Source organism: Mchenga conophoros, linkage group LG3 (assembly GCF_057382185.1).
Source record: "Mchenga conophoros isolate Kocher_MC1m ecotype Shallow Benthic linkage group LG3, M_conophoros_male_GT1.1, whole genome shotgun sequence".
Taxonomy (NCBI): Eukaryota; Metazoa; Chordata; class Actinopteri; order Cichliformes; family Cichlidae; genus Mchenga; species Mchenga conophoros.
This window is the reverse complement of record NC_140528.1, coordinates 69567729-69586953: the sequence shown is the minus strand read 5'-3', so window position 1 is coordinate 69586953 and position 19225 is coordinate 69567729. Positions and strand designations below refer to the sequence as shown.

General features: G+C 54.6%; 1 protein-coding gene across 1 annotated transcript; it reads left to right on the top strand.

Annotated features, from left to right (window-relative positions):
• Window positions 1-1124: 1124 nt before the first annotated feature.
• LOC146580322 (uncharacterized) lies at window positions 1125-17423 on the top strand. Its single transcript, XM_085268052.1, has 14 exons — window positions 1125-1634; window positions 1961-3485; window positions 3582-4218; window positions 4477-4533; window positions 6233-7283; window positions 7326-8667; window positions 9220-10425; window positions 10945-14147; window positions 15654-15718; window positions 15809-15955; window positions 16138-16369; window positions 16536-16597; window positions 16754-16941; window positions 17055-17423. Exons 1-14 carry the CDS (start codon window positions 1125-1127, stop codon window positions 17231-17233), a joined length of 10404 nt encoding a protein of 3467 aa, XP_085124178.1. The 3' UTR covers window positions 17234-17423.
• The last annotated feature ends 1802 nt before the right edge of the window (window positions 17424-19225 follow it).

The following is a 19225-nucleotide window of genomic DNA, read 5'->3' as shown; positions in this document are numbered from 1 at the left end:
GTATGATTCCCCAGTTCTAAAAGCAGTTTGTTCTCATTTTAGTGCCCCACCCTCCCTCCCCTTTTGTAATGCTTTTGTCACAGTGTACAAGGTGGACTCACATGCTGGACTCCGGGGATTGATGCACACAAGAGAATTTATAAACGTACAATGTCCAACAAGTATATATACAAATGGTGCGGGGCAGTGCTACAGACAAAAGGTGAGCGGGGCAGGGCTCCAGGAGAAATCCAGGGGAACACTCTCATTTCTCTCCAAACAATCCACACACGAGCTCACGTCTTTCTCCAAGCAATCCACAAACTAATCCAATCTCTCTCCTCGAACACTCGCCGCTCAGGGAACACTAGGGAAAACAGTCCAGAGGGTCTGCGCACAAAGAAACGCTTGTTAGTTTCTAACACACAACTATACGGAAAAACACTGGCTAGACGCTCGACTTTCACTGACGCGATTCACACAACGATCCAGCGAAGAACAGCCGTTGATTCCTGGCTTAAATGCTAGCCACACTAATGAGGCACCGGTGTTTCTTCCTCCGAGGGTGTGGGCCAAGGGCGTGAACCTGTAATCAGTTCCTCCCTGGCGAGAGAGAGATAGAGAGAGAAACAGCTGATCAGCGACCAGCTGAACCTCCAGGACGTTACAGCTTTCACTTCTTCACTTCTCATTAATACATGGGGATCAATCCCCTCCTAGGCTTTCCCCAAACTGAAGCTCAATTTGTGTCTAAGCCATTCAACTTTGTCTACTAAAATCACCATCAAACTAAAAATGTTCTATTGTATAAATTATATTGATGTTTTCAGGTAAGGGTGAAAATTGTTCCAAAAACAGATGTTGGAATGAATTCATGGCATTTTTGCATTAGGAAGTTATAGTACATTAAGGATTCATTTAGGAATGGTAACTCAGAGTAATTTGATGAAAAAGGAATTTAAATATTGTACTTAATAAATACATACATTCATATTTAAGAGTATGTGAACTTATCTCCTACAGCTACGGGGACAGGAGCAATGACGAGCACGCCACCTCCAACAACAACCACCACTGCTTCACCGACCACCACCACCACGTCACCTCCCACAACAACCACCACTGCCCCAACGACCACCACCACAATGGCTCCTCCTACAACAACCACCCCTGCCCCAACGACCACTACCACGACTCCTCCCACAACAACCACGACTGCCCCACCGACAACAACAGCCACGGCTCCTCCGACAACAGTCACCATTGCCCCACCGACTACCACCACTACGATTCCTCCAACAACCACCAATGCTATTACAACAACAACCACTGCCCCAACGACCACCACCACCGCGGTTCCTCCCACAACAACCACCACTGCCCGACCAATGACCACCACGGCTCCTCCGACAACAAACACGGCTGCCCCACCGACAACAACCTCCACGGCTCCTCCTACAACAGCCACCACTAACCCACCGACCACCACCACTACGATTCCTCCAACAACCACCACAGCTATTACAACAATCACCACTGGGCCACCGACCACAACTACCACGGCTCCTCCCACAACAAGCACCACTACCCCACCGACCACCACCACGGCTCCTCCCACAACAACTACCACTGCCCCACCGACAAAAACTACAACGGTCCCTCCCACAACAACCACCACTTCCAAACCGACAACCACCACCACGGCTCCTCCGACAACAACCACCACTGCCTCACAGACCACCACCACCACCACCACGGCTCCTCCCACAACAAGCACCACTGCCCAACAGACCACCACTACCACGGGTCCTCCGACGACAACGACCAGTGCCCCACCGACCACCACCACCACGGCTCCTCCGACAACAACCACCACTGCCCCACCGACAACAACCTCCACGGCTCCCCCGACAACAACCACCACTGCCCAACCGACCACCACCACGGCTCCTCTGACAACAATCACCACTGCGCCACCGAGCACCACTTCCACGGCTCCTCCGACAACAACTACCACTGCCCCACCGACAACCACCACTACGATTCCTCCAACAACCACCACAACTATGACAACAACCACAAATGCCCCAGCAACAACCACCATGGCTTCTCCCACAACAACCACCACAGCCCCACCGAACACCACCACGGCTCCTCCGACAACAACCACGGCTCCTCCAACAACAACCACCACTGCCCCACCGACAACCACCACCACGGATCCTCCCACAACAACCACCACTTCCCCAACGACCACCGCCACGGCTCCTCCCACAACAACCACCACTGCCCCACGGACCACCGCCACGGCTCCTCCCACAACAACCACGGCTGCCCCACCGACAACAACCGCCACGGCTCCTCCCACAACAACCACGGCTGCCCCACCGACAACAACCGCCACGGCTCCTCCCACAACAACCACGGCTGCCCCACCGACAACAACCTCCACGGCTCCTCCAACAACAACCACCACTACCCCACCGACCACCACCACTACGATTCCTCCAACAACCACCACAGCTATTACAACAACCAGCACTGCCCAACCGACCACCACCACGGCTACTCCAACAACAACCACCACTACCCCTCCGACAACAACAACCACCGCCCCACCGACCACCACCACGGCTCCTCCCACAACAACCACAACTTCCCCACCAACCACCGCCGCGGCTCCTCCCACAACAACCACGACTGCCCCACCGACAACAACCTCCACGGCTCCTCCGACAACATCCACCACTACCCCACCGACCAGCACCACTGCGAATCCTCCAACCACCACCACAGCTATGACAACAACCACCACTGCCCCTCTGACAACCACCACGGCTCCTCGCACAACAACCACTGCCCCACCAACCACCACCACGGCTCCTCCCACAACAATCACCACTGCTCCACCGACCACCACTACCACGGCTCCTCCGACAGCAACCACCATTGCCTCACCAACTACAACCACTACGATTCCTCCAACAACCACCACAACTATGACAACAACTACCACTGCCCCTCCGACAACCACCACGGCTCCTCCCACAACAACCACCATTCCGCCACCGACAATTACCACCACGGTTCCTCCCACAGCAACCACCACTGCCCCACCGACAACATCCACCACTGCTCCACCGACCACCACTACCACGGCTCCCCCGACGACAACCACCAGTGCCCCACCGACCACCTCTACCACGGCTCCGACGACAACAACTACCACTGCCCCACCGACAACCACCACCACGGGTCCTCCCACAACAACCACCACTGCCCCACCAACCACGGCTCCTCCCACAACAACCACAACTGCCCCACCGACAACAACCTCCACGGCTCCTCCGACAACAACTACCACTGCCCCACCGACCACCACTACCACGGGTCCTCCCACAACAACCACCACTCCCCCACCGACCACCGCCATGGATCCTCCCACAACAATCACCACTGGGCCACCGACCACCACTACCACGGCTCCTCCGACAACAACCACAACGGTTCCTCCCACAACAACCACCACTGCCCCACCGACCACCACCAACACGGCTCCGACGACAACAACTACCACTGCCCCACCGACAACCACCATCAAGGCCCCTCCCACAACAACCACCACTGCCCCACCAACCACAGCTCCTCCCACAACAACCACAACCGCCCCACCGACAACAACCTCCACGGCTCCTCCGACGACAACCACCACTGCCCCACCAACCACCACCACGTCTCCTCCCACAACAACCACCACTGCCCCACCAACCACCACCACGGGTCCTCCCACAACAACCACCACTGCCCAACCGACCACAACCACGGCTCCTCCCACAACAAGCACCACTGCCCCACCCACAACCACAACGGCTCACCAGACAACAACCACCACTGCCCCACTGACCACCACCACTACGATTCCTCCAACAACAACCACCACTGCCTCACCGACCACCACCACTACCACGGCTCCTCCGACAACAACCACCATTTCCCCACCGACTACAACCACTACGATTCCTCCAACAACCACCACAACTATGACAACAACCACCACTGCCCCACTGACCACCACCACTGCCCCACCGACAACATCCACCACTGCTCCACCGACCACCACTACCACGGCTCCTCCGACAACAACCACAACGGTTCCTCCCACAACAACCACCACTGCCCCAACTACCACGGCTCCTCCCACAACAACCACAACGGTTCCTCCCACAACAACCACCACTGCCCCACCGACCACCGCCATGGATCCTCCCACAACATCCACCACTGTTCCACCGACCACAACTACCACGGCTCCTCTGACGACAACCACCAGTGCCCCTCCGACCACCACCAACACGGCTCCGACGACAACAACTACCACTGCCCCACCGACAACAACCTCCACGCCTCCTCCGACGACAACCACCACTGCCCCACCAACCACCACCACGTCTCCTCCCACAACAACCACCACTGCCCCACCGACCACCACCACGGGTCCTCCCACAACAACCACCACTGCCCAACCGACCACAACCACGGCTCCTCCCACAACAAGCACCACTGCCCCACCCACAACGGCTCACCAGACAACAACCACCACTGCCCCACTGACCACCACCACTACGATTCCTCCAACAACAACCACAGCTATGACAACAACCACCACTGCCCCACCGACAACCACCATCACGGCTCCTCCAACAACAACCACCACTGCCTCACCGACCACCACCACTACCACGGCTCCTCCGACGACAACCACCATTTCCCCACCGACTACAACCACTACGATTCCTCCAACAACCACCACAACTATGACAACAACCACCACTGCCCCACTGACCACCACCACTGCCCCACCGACAACATCCACCACTGCCCCACCGACCACCACCACGGGTCCTCCCACAACAACCACCACTGCCCCACCGACCACCACCACGGGTCCTCCCACAACAACCACCACTGCCCCACCGACAGCATCCACCACTGCTCCACCGACCACCACCACCACGGCTCCTCCAACAACAACCACCACTGCCCCACCGACCACCACCACGTCTCTTCCCACAACAACCACCACTGCCCCACCGACCACCACCACGGGTCCTCCCACAACAACCACCACTGCCCCACTGACAACCACTACCACGGGTCCTCCCACGACAACCACCACTGCCCCACCGACCATCACTACCACGGCTCCTCCAACAACAACCACCAGTGCCCCACCGACCACCACCACCACGGCTCCTCCGACAACAACCACCACTGCCCAACCTACCACCACCACGGCTCCTCCCACAACAAGCACCACTGCCCCGCCCACAACCACAACGGCTCACCAGACAACAACCACCACTGCCCCACCGACCACCACCACTACGATTCCTCCAACAACAACCACAGCTATGACAACAACCACCACTGCCCCACCGACAACCACCATCACGGCTACTCCAACAACAACCACCACTGCCTCACCGATCACCACCACTACCACTGCCCCACTGACTACAACCACTACGATTCCTCCAACAACCACCACAACTATGACAACAACCACCACTGCCCCACCGACCACAACCACGGCTCCTCCCGCAACAACCACCACTGCGCCACCGACCACCACCACGGCTCCTTCGACAACAACCACCACTGCCCCACCGACCACCACCACGGCTCCTCCCACTACAACCACCACTGCCCCACCGACAACCACCACCACGGGTCTTCCCACAACAACCACCACTGCCCCACCGACCACCACCACTGCCCCACCGACAACATCCACCACTGCTCCACCGACCACCACCAACACGGCTCCGACGACAACAACCACCACTGCCCCACCGACCACAACCACGGCTCCTCCCGCAACAACCACCACTGCGCCACCGACCACCACCACGGCTCCTCCGACAACAACCACCACTACCCAACCTACCACCACCACGGCTCCTCCGACAACAACCACCACTGCCCCACCAACCACAGCTCCTCCCACAACAACCACAACTGCCCCACCGACAACAACCTCCACGGCTCCTCCGACGACAACCACCACTGCCCCACCAACCACCACCACGTCTCCTCCCACAACAACCACCACTGCCCCACCGACCACCACCACGGGTCCTCCCACAACAACCACCACTGCCCCACTGACAACCACTACCACGGGTCCTCCCACGACAACCACCACTGCCCCACCGACCACCATTACCACGGCTCCTCCAACGACAACCACCAGTGCCCCACCGACCACAACCACGGCTCCTCCGACAACAACCACCACTGCCCCACCGACCACAACCACGGCTCCTCCCACAACAAGCACCACTGCCCCACCCACAACCACAACGGCTCACCAGACAACAACCACCACTGCCCCACTGACCACCACCACTACGATTCCTCCAACAACAACCACAGCTATGACAACAACCACCACTGCCCCACCGACAACCACCATCACGGCTCCTCCAACAACAACCACCACTGCCTCACCGACCACCACCACTACCACGGCTCCTCCGACAACAACCACCATTTCCCCACCGACTACAACCACTACGATTCCTCCAACAACCACCACAACTATGACAACAACCACCACTGCCCCACCTACCACCACCACCACGGCTCCTCCAACAACAACCACCACTGCCCCACCGACCACCACCACGTCTCTTCCCACAACAACCACCACTGCCCCACCGACCACCACCACGGGTCCTCCCACAACAACCACCACTTCCCCACCGACCACCACCACTACCACGGCTCCTCCAACGACAACCACCAGTGCCCCACCGACCACCACCACCACGGCTCCTCCGACAACAACCACCACTACCCAACCTACCACCACCACGGCTCCTCCCACAACAAGCACCACTGCCCCACCCACAACCACAACGGCTCACCAGACAACAACCACCACTGCCCCACCGACCACCACCACTACAATTCCTCCAACAACAACCCCAGCTATGACAACAACCACCACTGCCCCACCGACAACCACCATCACGGCTCCTCCAACAACAACCACCACTGCCCCACCGACCACCACCACGTCTCTTCCCACAACAACCACCACTGCCCCACCGACCACCACCACGGGTCCTCCCACAACAACCACCACTGCCCCACCGACAACCACTACCACGGGTCCTCCCACGACAACCACCACTGCCCAACCTACCACCACCACGGCTCCTCCCACAACAAGCACCACTGCCCCACCCACAACCACAACGGCTCACCAGACAACAACCACCACTGCCCCACCGACCACCACCACTACAATTCCTCCAACAACAACCCCAGCTATGACAACAACCACCACTGCCCCACCGACAACCACCATCACGGCTCCTCCAACAAAAACCACCACTGCCTCACCGATCACCACCACTACCACTGCCCCACTGACTACAACCACTACGATTCCTCCAACAACCACCACAACTATGACAACAACCACCACTGCCCCACCGACCACAACCACGGCTCCTCCCGCAACAACCACCACTGCCCCTCCGACCACCACCACGGCTCCTCCCACAACAACCACCACTGCCCCACCGACAACATCCACCACTGCTCCACCGACCACCACCACCACGGCTCCTCCAACAACAACCACCACTGCCCCACCGACCACCACCACGTCTCTTCCCACAACAACCACCACTGCCCCACCGACAACCACTACCACGGGTCCTCCCACAACAACCACCACTGCCCCACCGACCATCACTACCACGGCTCCTCCAACGACAACCACCAGTGCCCCACCGACCACCACCACCACGGCTCCTCCGACAACAACCACCACTGCCCAACCTACCACCACCACGGCTCTTCCCACAACAAGCACCACTGCCCCACCCACAACCACAACGGCTCACCAGACAACAACCACCACTGCCCCACCGACCACCACCACTACGATTCCTCCAACAACAACCACAGCTATGACAACAACCACCACTGCCCCACCGACAACCACCATCACGGCTCCTCCAACAACAACCACCACTGCCTCACCGATCACCACCACTACCACTGCCCCACTGACTACAACCACTACGATTCCTCCAACAACAACCACCACTGCCCCACCGACCACAACCACGGCTCCTCCCGCAACAACCACCACTGCGCCACCGACCACCACCACGGCTCCTTCGACAACAACCACGGCTGCCCCACCGACAACCACCACCACGGGTCTTCCCACAACAACCACATCTGCCACACCGACAACAACCTCCACGGCTCCTCCGACAACAACCACCACTCCCCCACTGACAACAACCACCACGGCTCCTCCGACAACAACCACCACTGCCTCACCGACCACCACCACGGCTCCTCCGACAACAACAACCACTGCCCCACCGACCACCACCACGGCTCCCCCGACAACAACCACCACTGCCCCACCGACCACAACCACCACCACTGCCCCACCGACAACCACCACCATCACGCCTCCCCCGACAACAACCACCACTGCCCCACCGACCACCACCATCACGGCTCCTCCGACAACAACCACCACTGCCCCACCGACCAAAACCACGGGTCCTCCCACACCAACCACCACTGCCCCACCGACCCCAACCACGGGTCCTCCCACACCATCCACCACTGCCCCACCGACCACAACCACGGGTCCTCCGACACCAACCACCACTGCCCCACCAACCACCACCACTACAATTCCTCAAACAATCACCACAGCTATGACAACAACCACCACTGCCCCACCGACCACCACCACAGTTCCTACCCCAACAACCACGACTGCCCCACCGACCACCACCACGGTTCCTACCACAACTACCAACACTGTCCCACCGACCACCACCTCAACAGCTCCCCTGACAACAACCACCACTGCCCCACCGACCACCACCACCACGGCTCCTCCGACAACAACCACCACTACCCAACCTACCACCACCACGGCTCCTCCCACAACAACCACCACTGCCCCACCGACCACCACCACGGGTCCTCCCACGACAACCACCACTGCCCCACCGACCATCACTACCACGGCTCCTCCAACGACAACCACCAGTGCCCCACCGACCACCACCACCACGGCTCCTCCCACAACAACCACCACTGCCCCACCCACAACCACAACGGCTCACCAGACAACAACCACCACTGCCCCACCGACCACCACCACTACAATTCCTCCAACAACAACCCCAGCTATGACAACAACCACCACTGCCCCACCGACAACCACCATCACGGCTCCTCCAACAAAAACCACCACTGCCTCACCGATCACCACCACTACCACAAATGCCCCACTGACTACAACCACTACGATTCCTCCAACAACCACCACAACTATGACAAAAACCACCACTGCCCCACCGACCACAACCACGGCTCCTCCAGCAACAACCACCACTGCCCCACCGGCCACCACCACGGCTCCTCCCACAACAACCACCACTGCCCCACCGACAACATCCACCACTGCTCCACCGACCACCACCACCACGGCTCCTCCAACAACAACCACCACTGCCCCACCGACCACCACCACGGGTCCTCCCACAACAACCACCACTGCCCCACCGACAACCACTACCACGGGTCCTCCCACAACAACCACCACTGCCCCACCGACCATCACTACCACGGCTCCTCCAACGACAACCACCAGTGCCCCACCGACCACCACCACCACGGCTCCTCCGACAACAACCACCACTGCCCAACCTACCACCACCACGGCTCCTCCCACAACAAGCACCACTGCCCCACCCACAACCACAACGGCTCACCAGACAACAACCACCACTGCCCCACCGACCACCACCACTACGATTCCTCCAACAACCACCACAACTATGACAACAACCACCACTGCCCCACCAACCACAACCACGGCTCCTCCCGCAACAACCACCACTGCGCCACCGACCACCACCACGGCTCCTTCGACAACAACCACCACTGCCCCACCGACCACCACCACGGCTCCTCCCACAACAACCACATCTGCCACACCGACAACAACCTCCACGGCTCCTCCGACAACAACCACCACTCCCCCACTGACAACAACCACCACTGCCTCACCGACCACCACCACGGCTCCTCCGACAACAACAACCACTGCCCCACCGACCACCACTACGGTTCCTCCCACAACAACCACCACTTCCCCACCGACCACCACCACGGCTCCCCCGACAACAACCACCACTGCCCCACCGACCACAACCACCACCACTGCCCCACCGACAACCACCACCATCACGCCTCCCCCGACAACAACCACCACTGCCCCACCGACCACCACCATCACGGCTCCTCCGACAACAACCACCACTGCCCCACCGACCAAAACCACGGGTCCTCCCACACCAACCACCACTGCCCCACCGACCACAACCACGGGTCCTCTGACACCAACCACCACTGCCCCACCAACCACCACCACTACAATTCCTCAAACAATCACCACAGCTATGACAACAACCACCACTGCCCCACCGACCACCACCACGGTTCCTACCACAACTACCAACACTGTCCCACCGACCACCACCTCAACAGCTCCCCTGACAACAACCACCACTGCCCCACCGACAACCACCACCACGGCTCCTCTGACAACAACCACCACTGCCCCACCGACAACCACCACCACGGCTCCTCCGACAACAACCACCACTGCCCCACCGACCACCACCACTACGATTCTTCCAACAACCTCCACAGCTATTACAGCAACCACCACTGCCCCACCGACAACCACCACCACCACAGCTCCTCCGACAACAATTACCACAGCCCCACAAACAACCACCACCACGGCTCCTCTCACAACAACCACCACTTACCCACCGACAACAACAACCACAGCTCCTCCGACAACAACCACCACTGCCCCACCAACAACCACCACCACCACAGCTCCTCCGACAACAATTACCACTGCCCCGCAAACAACCTCTACCACGGCTCCTCTCACAACAACCACCACTTACCCACCGACAACAACAACCACGGCTCCTCCAACAACAACCACCACTGCCCCACCAACAACCACCACAAACACGGCTCCTCCCACAACAACCACCACTGCCTCACCGACCACCACCACAGCCCCACCGACCACCACCACCACGGCTTCTCCAACAACAACCACCACCTCCCCACTGACCACCACCACTACGATTCCTCCAACAACAACCAAAGCTATGACAACAATAACCACTGCGCCACCGAACACCACCACAACAGCTTCCCCGACAACAACCACCACTGCCCCACCGACCACAACCACGGCTCCTCCCGCAACAACCACCACTGCGCCACCGACCACCACCACGGCTCCTTCGACAACAACCACCACTGCCCCACCGACCACCACCACGGCTCCTCCCACTACAACCACATCTGCCACACCGACAACAACCTCCACGGCTCCTCCGACAAAGACCACCACTCCCCCACTGACAACAACCACCACGGCTCCTCCGACAACAACCACCACTGCCTCACCGACCACCACCACGGCTCCTCCGACAACAACAACCACTGCCCCACCGACCACCACCACGGCTCCCCCGACAACAACCACCACTGCCCCACCGACCACAACCACCACCACTGCCCCACCGACAACCACCACCATCACGCCTCCCCCGACAACAACCACCACTGCCCCACCGACCACCACCATCACGGCTCCTCCGACAACAACCACCACTGCCCCACCGACCAAAACCACGGGTCCTCCCACACCAACCACCACTGCCCCACCGACCCCAACCACGGGTCCTCCCACACCATCCACCACTGCCCCACCGACCACAACCACGGGTCCTCCGACACCAACCACCACCACTACAATTCCTCAAACAATCACCACAGCTATGACAACAACCACCACTGCCCCACCGACCACCACCACAGTTCCTACCCCAACAACCACGACTGCCCCACCGACCACCACCACGGTTCCTACCACAACTACCAACACTGTCCCACCGACCACCACCTCAACAGCTCCCCTGACAACAACCACCACTGCCCCACCGACCACCACCACCACGGCTCCTCCGACAACAACCACCACTACCCAACCTACCACCACCACGGCTCCTCCCACAACAACCACCACTGCCCCACCGACCACCACCACGGGTCCTCCCACGACAACCACCACTGCCCCACCGACCATCACTACCACGGCTACTCCAACGACAACCACCAGTGCCCCACCGACCACCACCACCACGGCTCCTCCCACAACAACCACCACTGCCCCACCCACAACCACAACGGCTCACCAGACAACAACCACCACTGCCCCACCGACCACCACCACTACAATTCCTCCAACAACAACCCCAGCTATGACAACAACCACCACTGCCCCACCGACAACCACCATCACGGCTCCTCCAACAAAAACCACCACTGCCTCACCGATCACCACCACTACCACAAATGCCCCACTGACTACAACCACTACGATTCCTCCAACACCCACGACAACAACCACCACTGCCCCACCGACCACAACCACGGCTCCTCCCACAACAACCACCACTGCCCCACCGACAACATCCACCACTGCTCCACCGACCACCACCACCACGGCTCCTCCAACAACAACCACCACTGCCCCACCGACCACCACCACGTCTCTTCCCACAACAACCACCACTGCCCCACCGACCACCACCACGGGTCCTCCCACAACAACCACCACTGCCCCACCGACAACCACTACCACGGGTCCTCCCACAACAACCACCACTGCCCCACCGACCATCACTACCACGGCTCCTCCAACGACAACCACCAGTGCCCCACCGACCACCACCACCACGGCTCCTCCGACAACAACCACCACTGCCCAACCTACCACCACCACGGCTCCTCCCACAACAAGCACCACTGCCCCACCCACAACCACAACGGCTCACCAGACAACAACCACCACTGCCCCACCGACCACCACCACTACGATTCCTCCAACAACAACCACAGCTATGACAACAACCACCACTGCCCCACCGACAACCACCATCACGGCTCCTCCAACAACAACCACCACTGCCTCACCGATCACCACCACTACCACTGCCCCACTGACTACAACCACTACGATTCCTCCAACAACCACCACAACTATGACAACAACCACCACTGCCCCACCAACCACAACCACGGCTCCTCCCGCAACAACCACCACTGCGCCACCGACCACCACCACGGCTCCTTCGACAACAACCACCACTGCCCCACCGACCACCACCACGGCTCCTCCCACTACAACCACGGCTGCCCCACCGACAACCACCACCACGGGTCTTCCCACAACAACCACATCTGCCACACCGACAACAACCTCCACGGCTCCTCCGACAACAACCACCACTCCCCCACTGACAACAACCACCACTGCCTCACCGACCACCACCACGGCTCCTCCGACAACAACAACCACTGCCCCACCGACCACCACTACGGTTCCTCCCACAACAACCACCACTTCCCCACCGACCACCACCACGGCTCCCCCGACAACAACCACCACTGCCCCACCGACCACAACCACCACCACTGCCCCACCGACAACCACCACCATCACGGCTCCTCCGACAACAACCACCACTGCCCCACCGACCAAAACCACGGGTCCTCCCACACCAACCACCACTGCCCCACCGACCACAACCACGGGTCCTCCGACACCAACCACCACTGCCCCACCAACCACCACCACTACAATTCCTCAAACAATCACCACAGCTATGACAACAACCACCACTGCCCCACCGACCACCACCACGGTTCCTACCACAACTACCAACACTGTCCCACCGACCACCACCTCAACAGCTCCCCTGACAACAACCACCACTGCCCCACCGACAACCACCACCACGGCTCCTCTGACAACAACCACCACTGCCCCACCGACAACCACCACCACGGCTCCTCCGACAACAACCACCACTGCCCCACCGACCACCACCACTACGATTCTTCCAACAACCGCCACAGCTATTACAGCAACCACCACTGCCCCACCGACAACCACCACCACCACAGCTCCTCCGACAACAATTACCACAGCCCCACAAACAACCACCACCACGGCTCCTCTCACAACAACCACCACTTACCCACCGACAACAACAACCACAGCTCCTCCGACAACAACCACCACTGCCCCACCAACAACCACCACCACCACAGCTCCTCCGACAACAATTACCACTGCCCCGCAAACAACCTCTACCACGGCTCCTCTCACAACAACCACCACTTACCCACCGACAACAACAACCACGGCTCCTCCAACAACAACCACCACTGCCCCACCAACAACCACCACAAACACGGCTCCTCCCACAACAACCACCACTGCCTCACCGACCACCACCACAGCCCCACCGACCACCACCACCACGGCTTCTCCAACAACAACCACCACCTCCCCACTGACCACCACCACTACGATTCCTCCAACAACAACCAAAGCTATGACAACAATAACCACTGCGCCACCGAACACCACCACAACAGCTTCCCCGACAACAACCACCACTGCCCCACCGACCACCACCACGGTTCCTACCACAACAACCACCACTTCCCCACCGACCACCACCACGGCTCCTCCGACAACAACCACCACTGCCCCACCAACCACCACCACCACGGCTTCTCCAACAACAACCACCACTGCCCCACCGACCACCACCACCACGGCTTCTCCGACAACTACCAACACTGTCCCACCGACCACCACCTCAACAACTCCCCTGACAACAACCACCACTACCCCACCGACCTCCACCACTACGATTCTTCCAACAATCGCCACAGCTATTACAACAACCACCACTGCCCCACCGACCACCACTACCACGGCTCCTCCGACAACAACAATTACCACTGCCCCACCGACCACCACCACCACGGCTCCTCTGACAACAACAATTACCACTGCCCCACCGACCACCACCACAACAGCTCCCCCGAGAGCAACCACCACTGCCCCACCGACGACCACCACGGCTCATCCCACAACAACAACCACAGCTACTCTGACAACAACAACCACCAGATATGTTGTTTTCAGATCCCTTCAAAGCAATTTTACCAAGGACTTGACGAATTCATCATCTGATGCTTTTAAAGACCGATCTGTATCTATAAAGACACAGGTAATCGTTTACTTTTCCCACTAATATATAGCATTTATTAGGTATGTAATTAGTTTTTTCCATCGTTCGAGGCAAATCTGCTCCCCTCTTTGTGGAAAGCAGAATGAATGCTGTGTGCTCTGTAAACAGAATAGACATTAAAACACCAAATACTCAGTGAAATAAATGTTTAAAAAATGAATTGCAGATTGCTGATCTAGAGAGAGAGGTGAAAACATTAGACATCAGGAATATACAAAATTGATAGAGCAAGTACTTTTTTTTGTACTGAACCATCATTGCTACTCACTATAGAGGTCATGTTCTTTGATTTGCCCTTTAATTAGTCTTCTGTCTTACTGTAAAGTTTACAATTGATATAAAATTCGTCTGTTTGTGTACATTAAGAAACAGATAGACATTGTTTTAAGGAAATCTGCTTTGTGTCTGCAGATTGAACCTGCTTACAAAAACTCGTTCCCTTCCTCCTTTGTCTCCTTGGCCGTTGTGAGCTTCAGGTAATTTCACTATTTTGACATATAATGTTAAGAGCAGTGACCTAACGCCCTAAATATTCAAAACTATCATTTTTGTGTCTGCATTTACAGGCAAGGATCAGTCATCAACACCATAGAACTTCATTTTTTAAACTCATCTGTTCCAAATGACACTGAAATTAGAAGTGTTTTGATCAGTCAAGCCTCAAACGTGACAGGCTTTGACATCGAAAGGGCCTCCATCACTGTCAGTTCCACATGTGAGTACTATTTCGTTATGTTTGATCAAAAAGTCTCAAAGGTTTTAGAGGGACTTAGTTAAATGTTTTATGTCCATTTTGTCCTCATTTTAAATCTACCACAGTGATCCCAACAACTACCACAGTTACCCCAACAACAAACACAACACCATCAACTACATCTGCTGCAACAAAACCAACATCTGCTCCAACAACTACCACAGTTACCCCAATAACAAACACAACACCATCAACTACTACATCAGCTGCAACAACAACAACATCTTCTCCAACAACTACCACAACTACAAAAGCTCCGACTGCACCTGTCCAAGTTTTTCTGTTTCTACAGTTCCTTGAACCATATGTACCTGAACTCACAGACCCCACCAGCAGTGTATATCAAGATCGCAAAAGACGAGTTGAAGAGACGGTGAGTAATATTTCAACTTAATATATCTTTTATTGACTGACACTTTATCTAGAGAACAAATCTGAAAGCATACATTTTCTTTCATTTAAATAGGCATTTTTAGACAATGTAATTTTTAAGTTGTTTCACCATGTTTAAATTTTCTTTTTGTGTTAATTTTTTGCAGTGTGATAGAATCTACAAACCAAAATTTCCTTTCTTCATCCGTGCCATTGTCATTCGGTTCAGGTAAAAAAAATTTTTTTAACAGTAATTAAGTTACTTTCCTCTAAATTATTATTTTTAATTTAATTTTAATGTTAAATGTATCATGTAACATAGTTAAACCATTCAATAATCTGCCATTATTATCTAACATCTGACTCACTTTCTTTCATGGCACAGTCTTGTTAGAGTCCAAACACGAGTGGATAGAACTGAGGCAGAGGTGGAGCTTGTGTTCAATCAAACAGCACCCAATGCACAAGTCCCAAATGATACTACTATTGTTCAAATTTTGAAACAGGCTATTAACAGTTCCAGCAGCAATTTCAGCATTGCCATAGTTCCTGACACAATATCAGTAACTTCTGGTGAGTATTTGAAAATGCAAACGAAATTTATTTTGGAGTTAATCAAGGACAAAGAAATTATTTTAGTCTGTACATAAATACATATTAATCTACTTCTGAAAAATATTTTATAGTTCCCATCAATGTCACGACTGTTGCACCAACTACTGCCAATTCCACTACTGCTGCACCTACAGCTTCCACAACTACAACTGCATTATCTACAACTACAGCTTCAAGTGGAGCATGCCACAAGATCAATCCCAGCACTGTTTCCCCCCTGGTTCTCTTGTTATGGCTTCTGTCAAACTAGCAATAGCATCTGTGCTGGTTTCCATGTCAATGGCCAGCGGAACACAAACTCTTTCACTGAAATGTATTAAAAAAAGAAAAGAAAATAATGACATTAGAAACCCAAGCCATGTGATTATCTAGAATGAATCTGGCCTGAAAAGAATGACACAGACTTTAACCACCCAGTTAATTTAATCATCTACAGCAAATCTGACCTAAGAATGCATGAACAAAAGCTTTAAATATATCCTGTGGGTGGGCCTGTAGTGTAGAGGCTTAGAACTTTACGCAGTTGAGCTCATTATATAGTGCCAAGCTACAACAATAGTCACATCAAGGTGCTTTATGTTATAATGTTAAGGTACTTTTATTGTAAGGATCCTACAATAATACAGAGAAAACACTGGCCTGTTTAGGTCCAGGTCACTTGCTTGTAAGTGTGTCTCTGCCTTCATGTCTGTTAACTGTTCTTTTTCGTACTGGGGAAAAAAGGTCAAAATGCACAAAGTTTTTAAATTTTTAAGAAAATTATCCACAACTCATCCATTATTTTCTAAATCACTGTAAAGCTGGGTTTATATACACACACACGCGCACGCACACACGCGTGCGCACACACACACACGTGTATGTATGTATGTGTATGTATATATATATATATATATATATATATATATATATATATATAGATATATATATATATATATATGAAATACACAGTATATATCACATATTAGATGTAAGAGTGTAAAAAGTAGAGATGGCACGATACCACTTTTTTATGTCCGATACCGATACCGATATCATAAATTTGGATATCTGCCGATACCGATATGAATCCGATATGGTGTTTTTTAATCAACAAAACTGTTTTTTAAATATCTTGCTGCATTTTGTATAAGTTCATACTCAAGTTTAAAACAACAACTACACTAAAGCTATTCTGTTATACCTGTATGCAAAAAAAAATATTTCATAGTACAGCAATACTGATCAATCTAATAAACTTAAACCTACACCATCCTCCCTATTCTGGTATTTTAAAGAGTACTTAGCATAAATATTAAGCAACCTAACTAATAGGGTTCCAACTCCCAGCAACAACAAAAATAAATAAATAAAAAATAGGGAACCACCCCTCACGCTCCACCTCATGATGCTTAATCGACGTAATCAACCTTAATTTGATGCAGTGTGAAAAAAAATGCACAGAAATCAATTATTTTTCAAGAAATATTAAATAGATTCAACATCTTTCTTCAACAAAATTGCAGACTGCACAGATGGTACCTTCCCAAAGGAAAAAGTAGTATAGCTTACTAGGGTATATTAGACTTAATAGTTACTATATACAGTAATGGACTTCTATTCATTTTGCATCAAATTAAAACTTTGGCTGTCAGATAATTATTTATTAAAAGCTAGACATTTTAAATGAGAATAAGAAAGAAAAGTATGTCTTTGTGCCCCCTTTTCCCTGTTAATGCCCTATCAGCCCCCCTGGCTAAACTTTGCTAGATCCGCCCCTGCACAGTTACCAGCCGTCAGCTACGTAGAAAAAGATCCTTGAGTAGAAAGTAATATTAAATACATTCTAACAACAGCTGATCAAGCTTAAACGTGCTGCTGTTGTTCAGCCGCTGGTTTCCTCTTTCTGGTGCAAAGTGGGCCAAAAGCAAACTAGAGACACGGACTCGCGACAGAAAAGCCGATCAGCTGATCGTTAAGCAGTTTCATGATTGAAGTAGCAGCAAGAAGAGGCAGTCGCTTGTTAAGCTTAACGCAGGAATGCTTTACAAACATTCAGAGATGGACTTACACACTTGCTTTACTTCTCTCGGGATAACTTTGTCGGAGATGAAATGCCGGGTTGCTAGCGAAGCTCCACATGCTATCCAGACCACCGACAGGTCCCGCATGCCACAGCCGCTCTATCACGTGATGCATACTGCTCCGACGTGCTAACCTGAGGTGAGTTACGGTGTGTTGCAAGTTTTGTGAGGTGCTTTCG

What these genes read in the sequence shown, in the direction of transcription:
- LOC146580322 (XM_085268052.1), top strand. Translation starts at nt 1,125, where the DNA reads ATGGCTCCTCCTACAACAACCACCCCTGCCCCAACGACCACTACCACG. An exon ending in CCCACCGACCACAACCACGG is followed by an intron (nt 10,426 to 10,944) that starts GTCCTCTGACAC and finishes CCACCACCACAG; the next exon opens with CTCCTCCGACAACAATTACC. An exon ending in TCCATCACTGTCAGTTCCAC is followed by an intron (nt 15,956 to 16,137) that starts ATGTGAGTACTA and finishes AACAAAACCAAC; the next exon opens with ATCTGCTCCAACAACTACCA.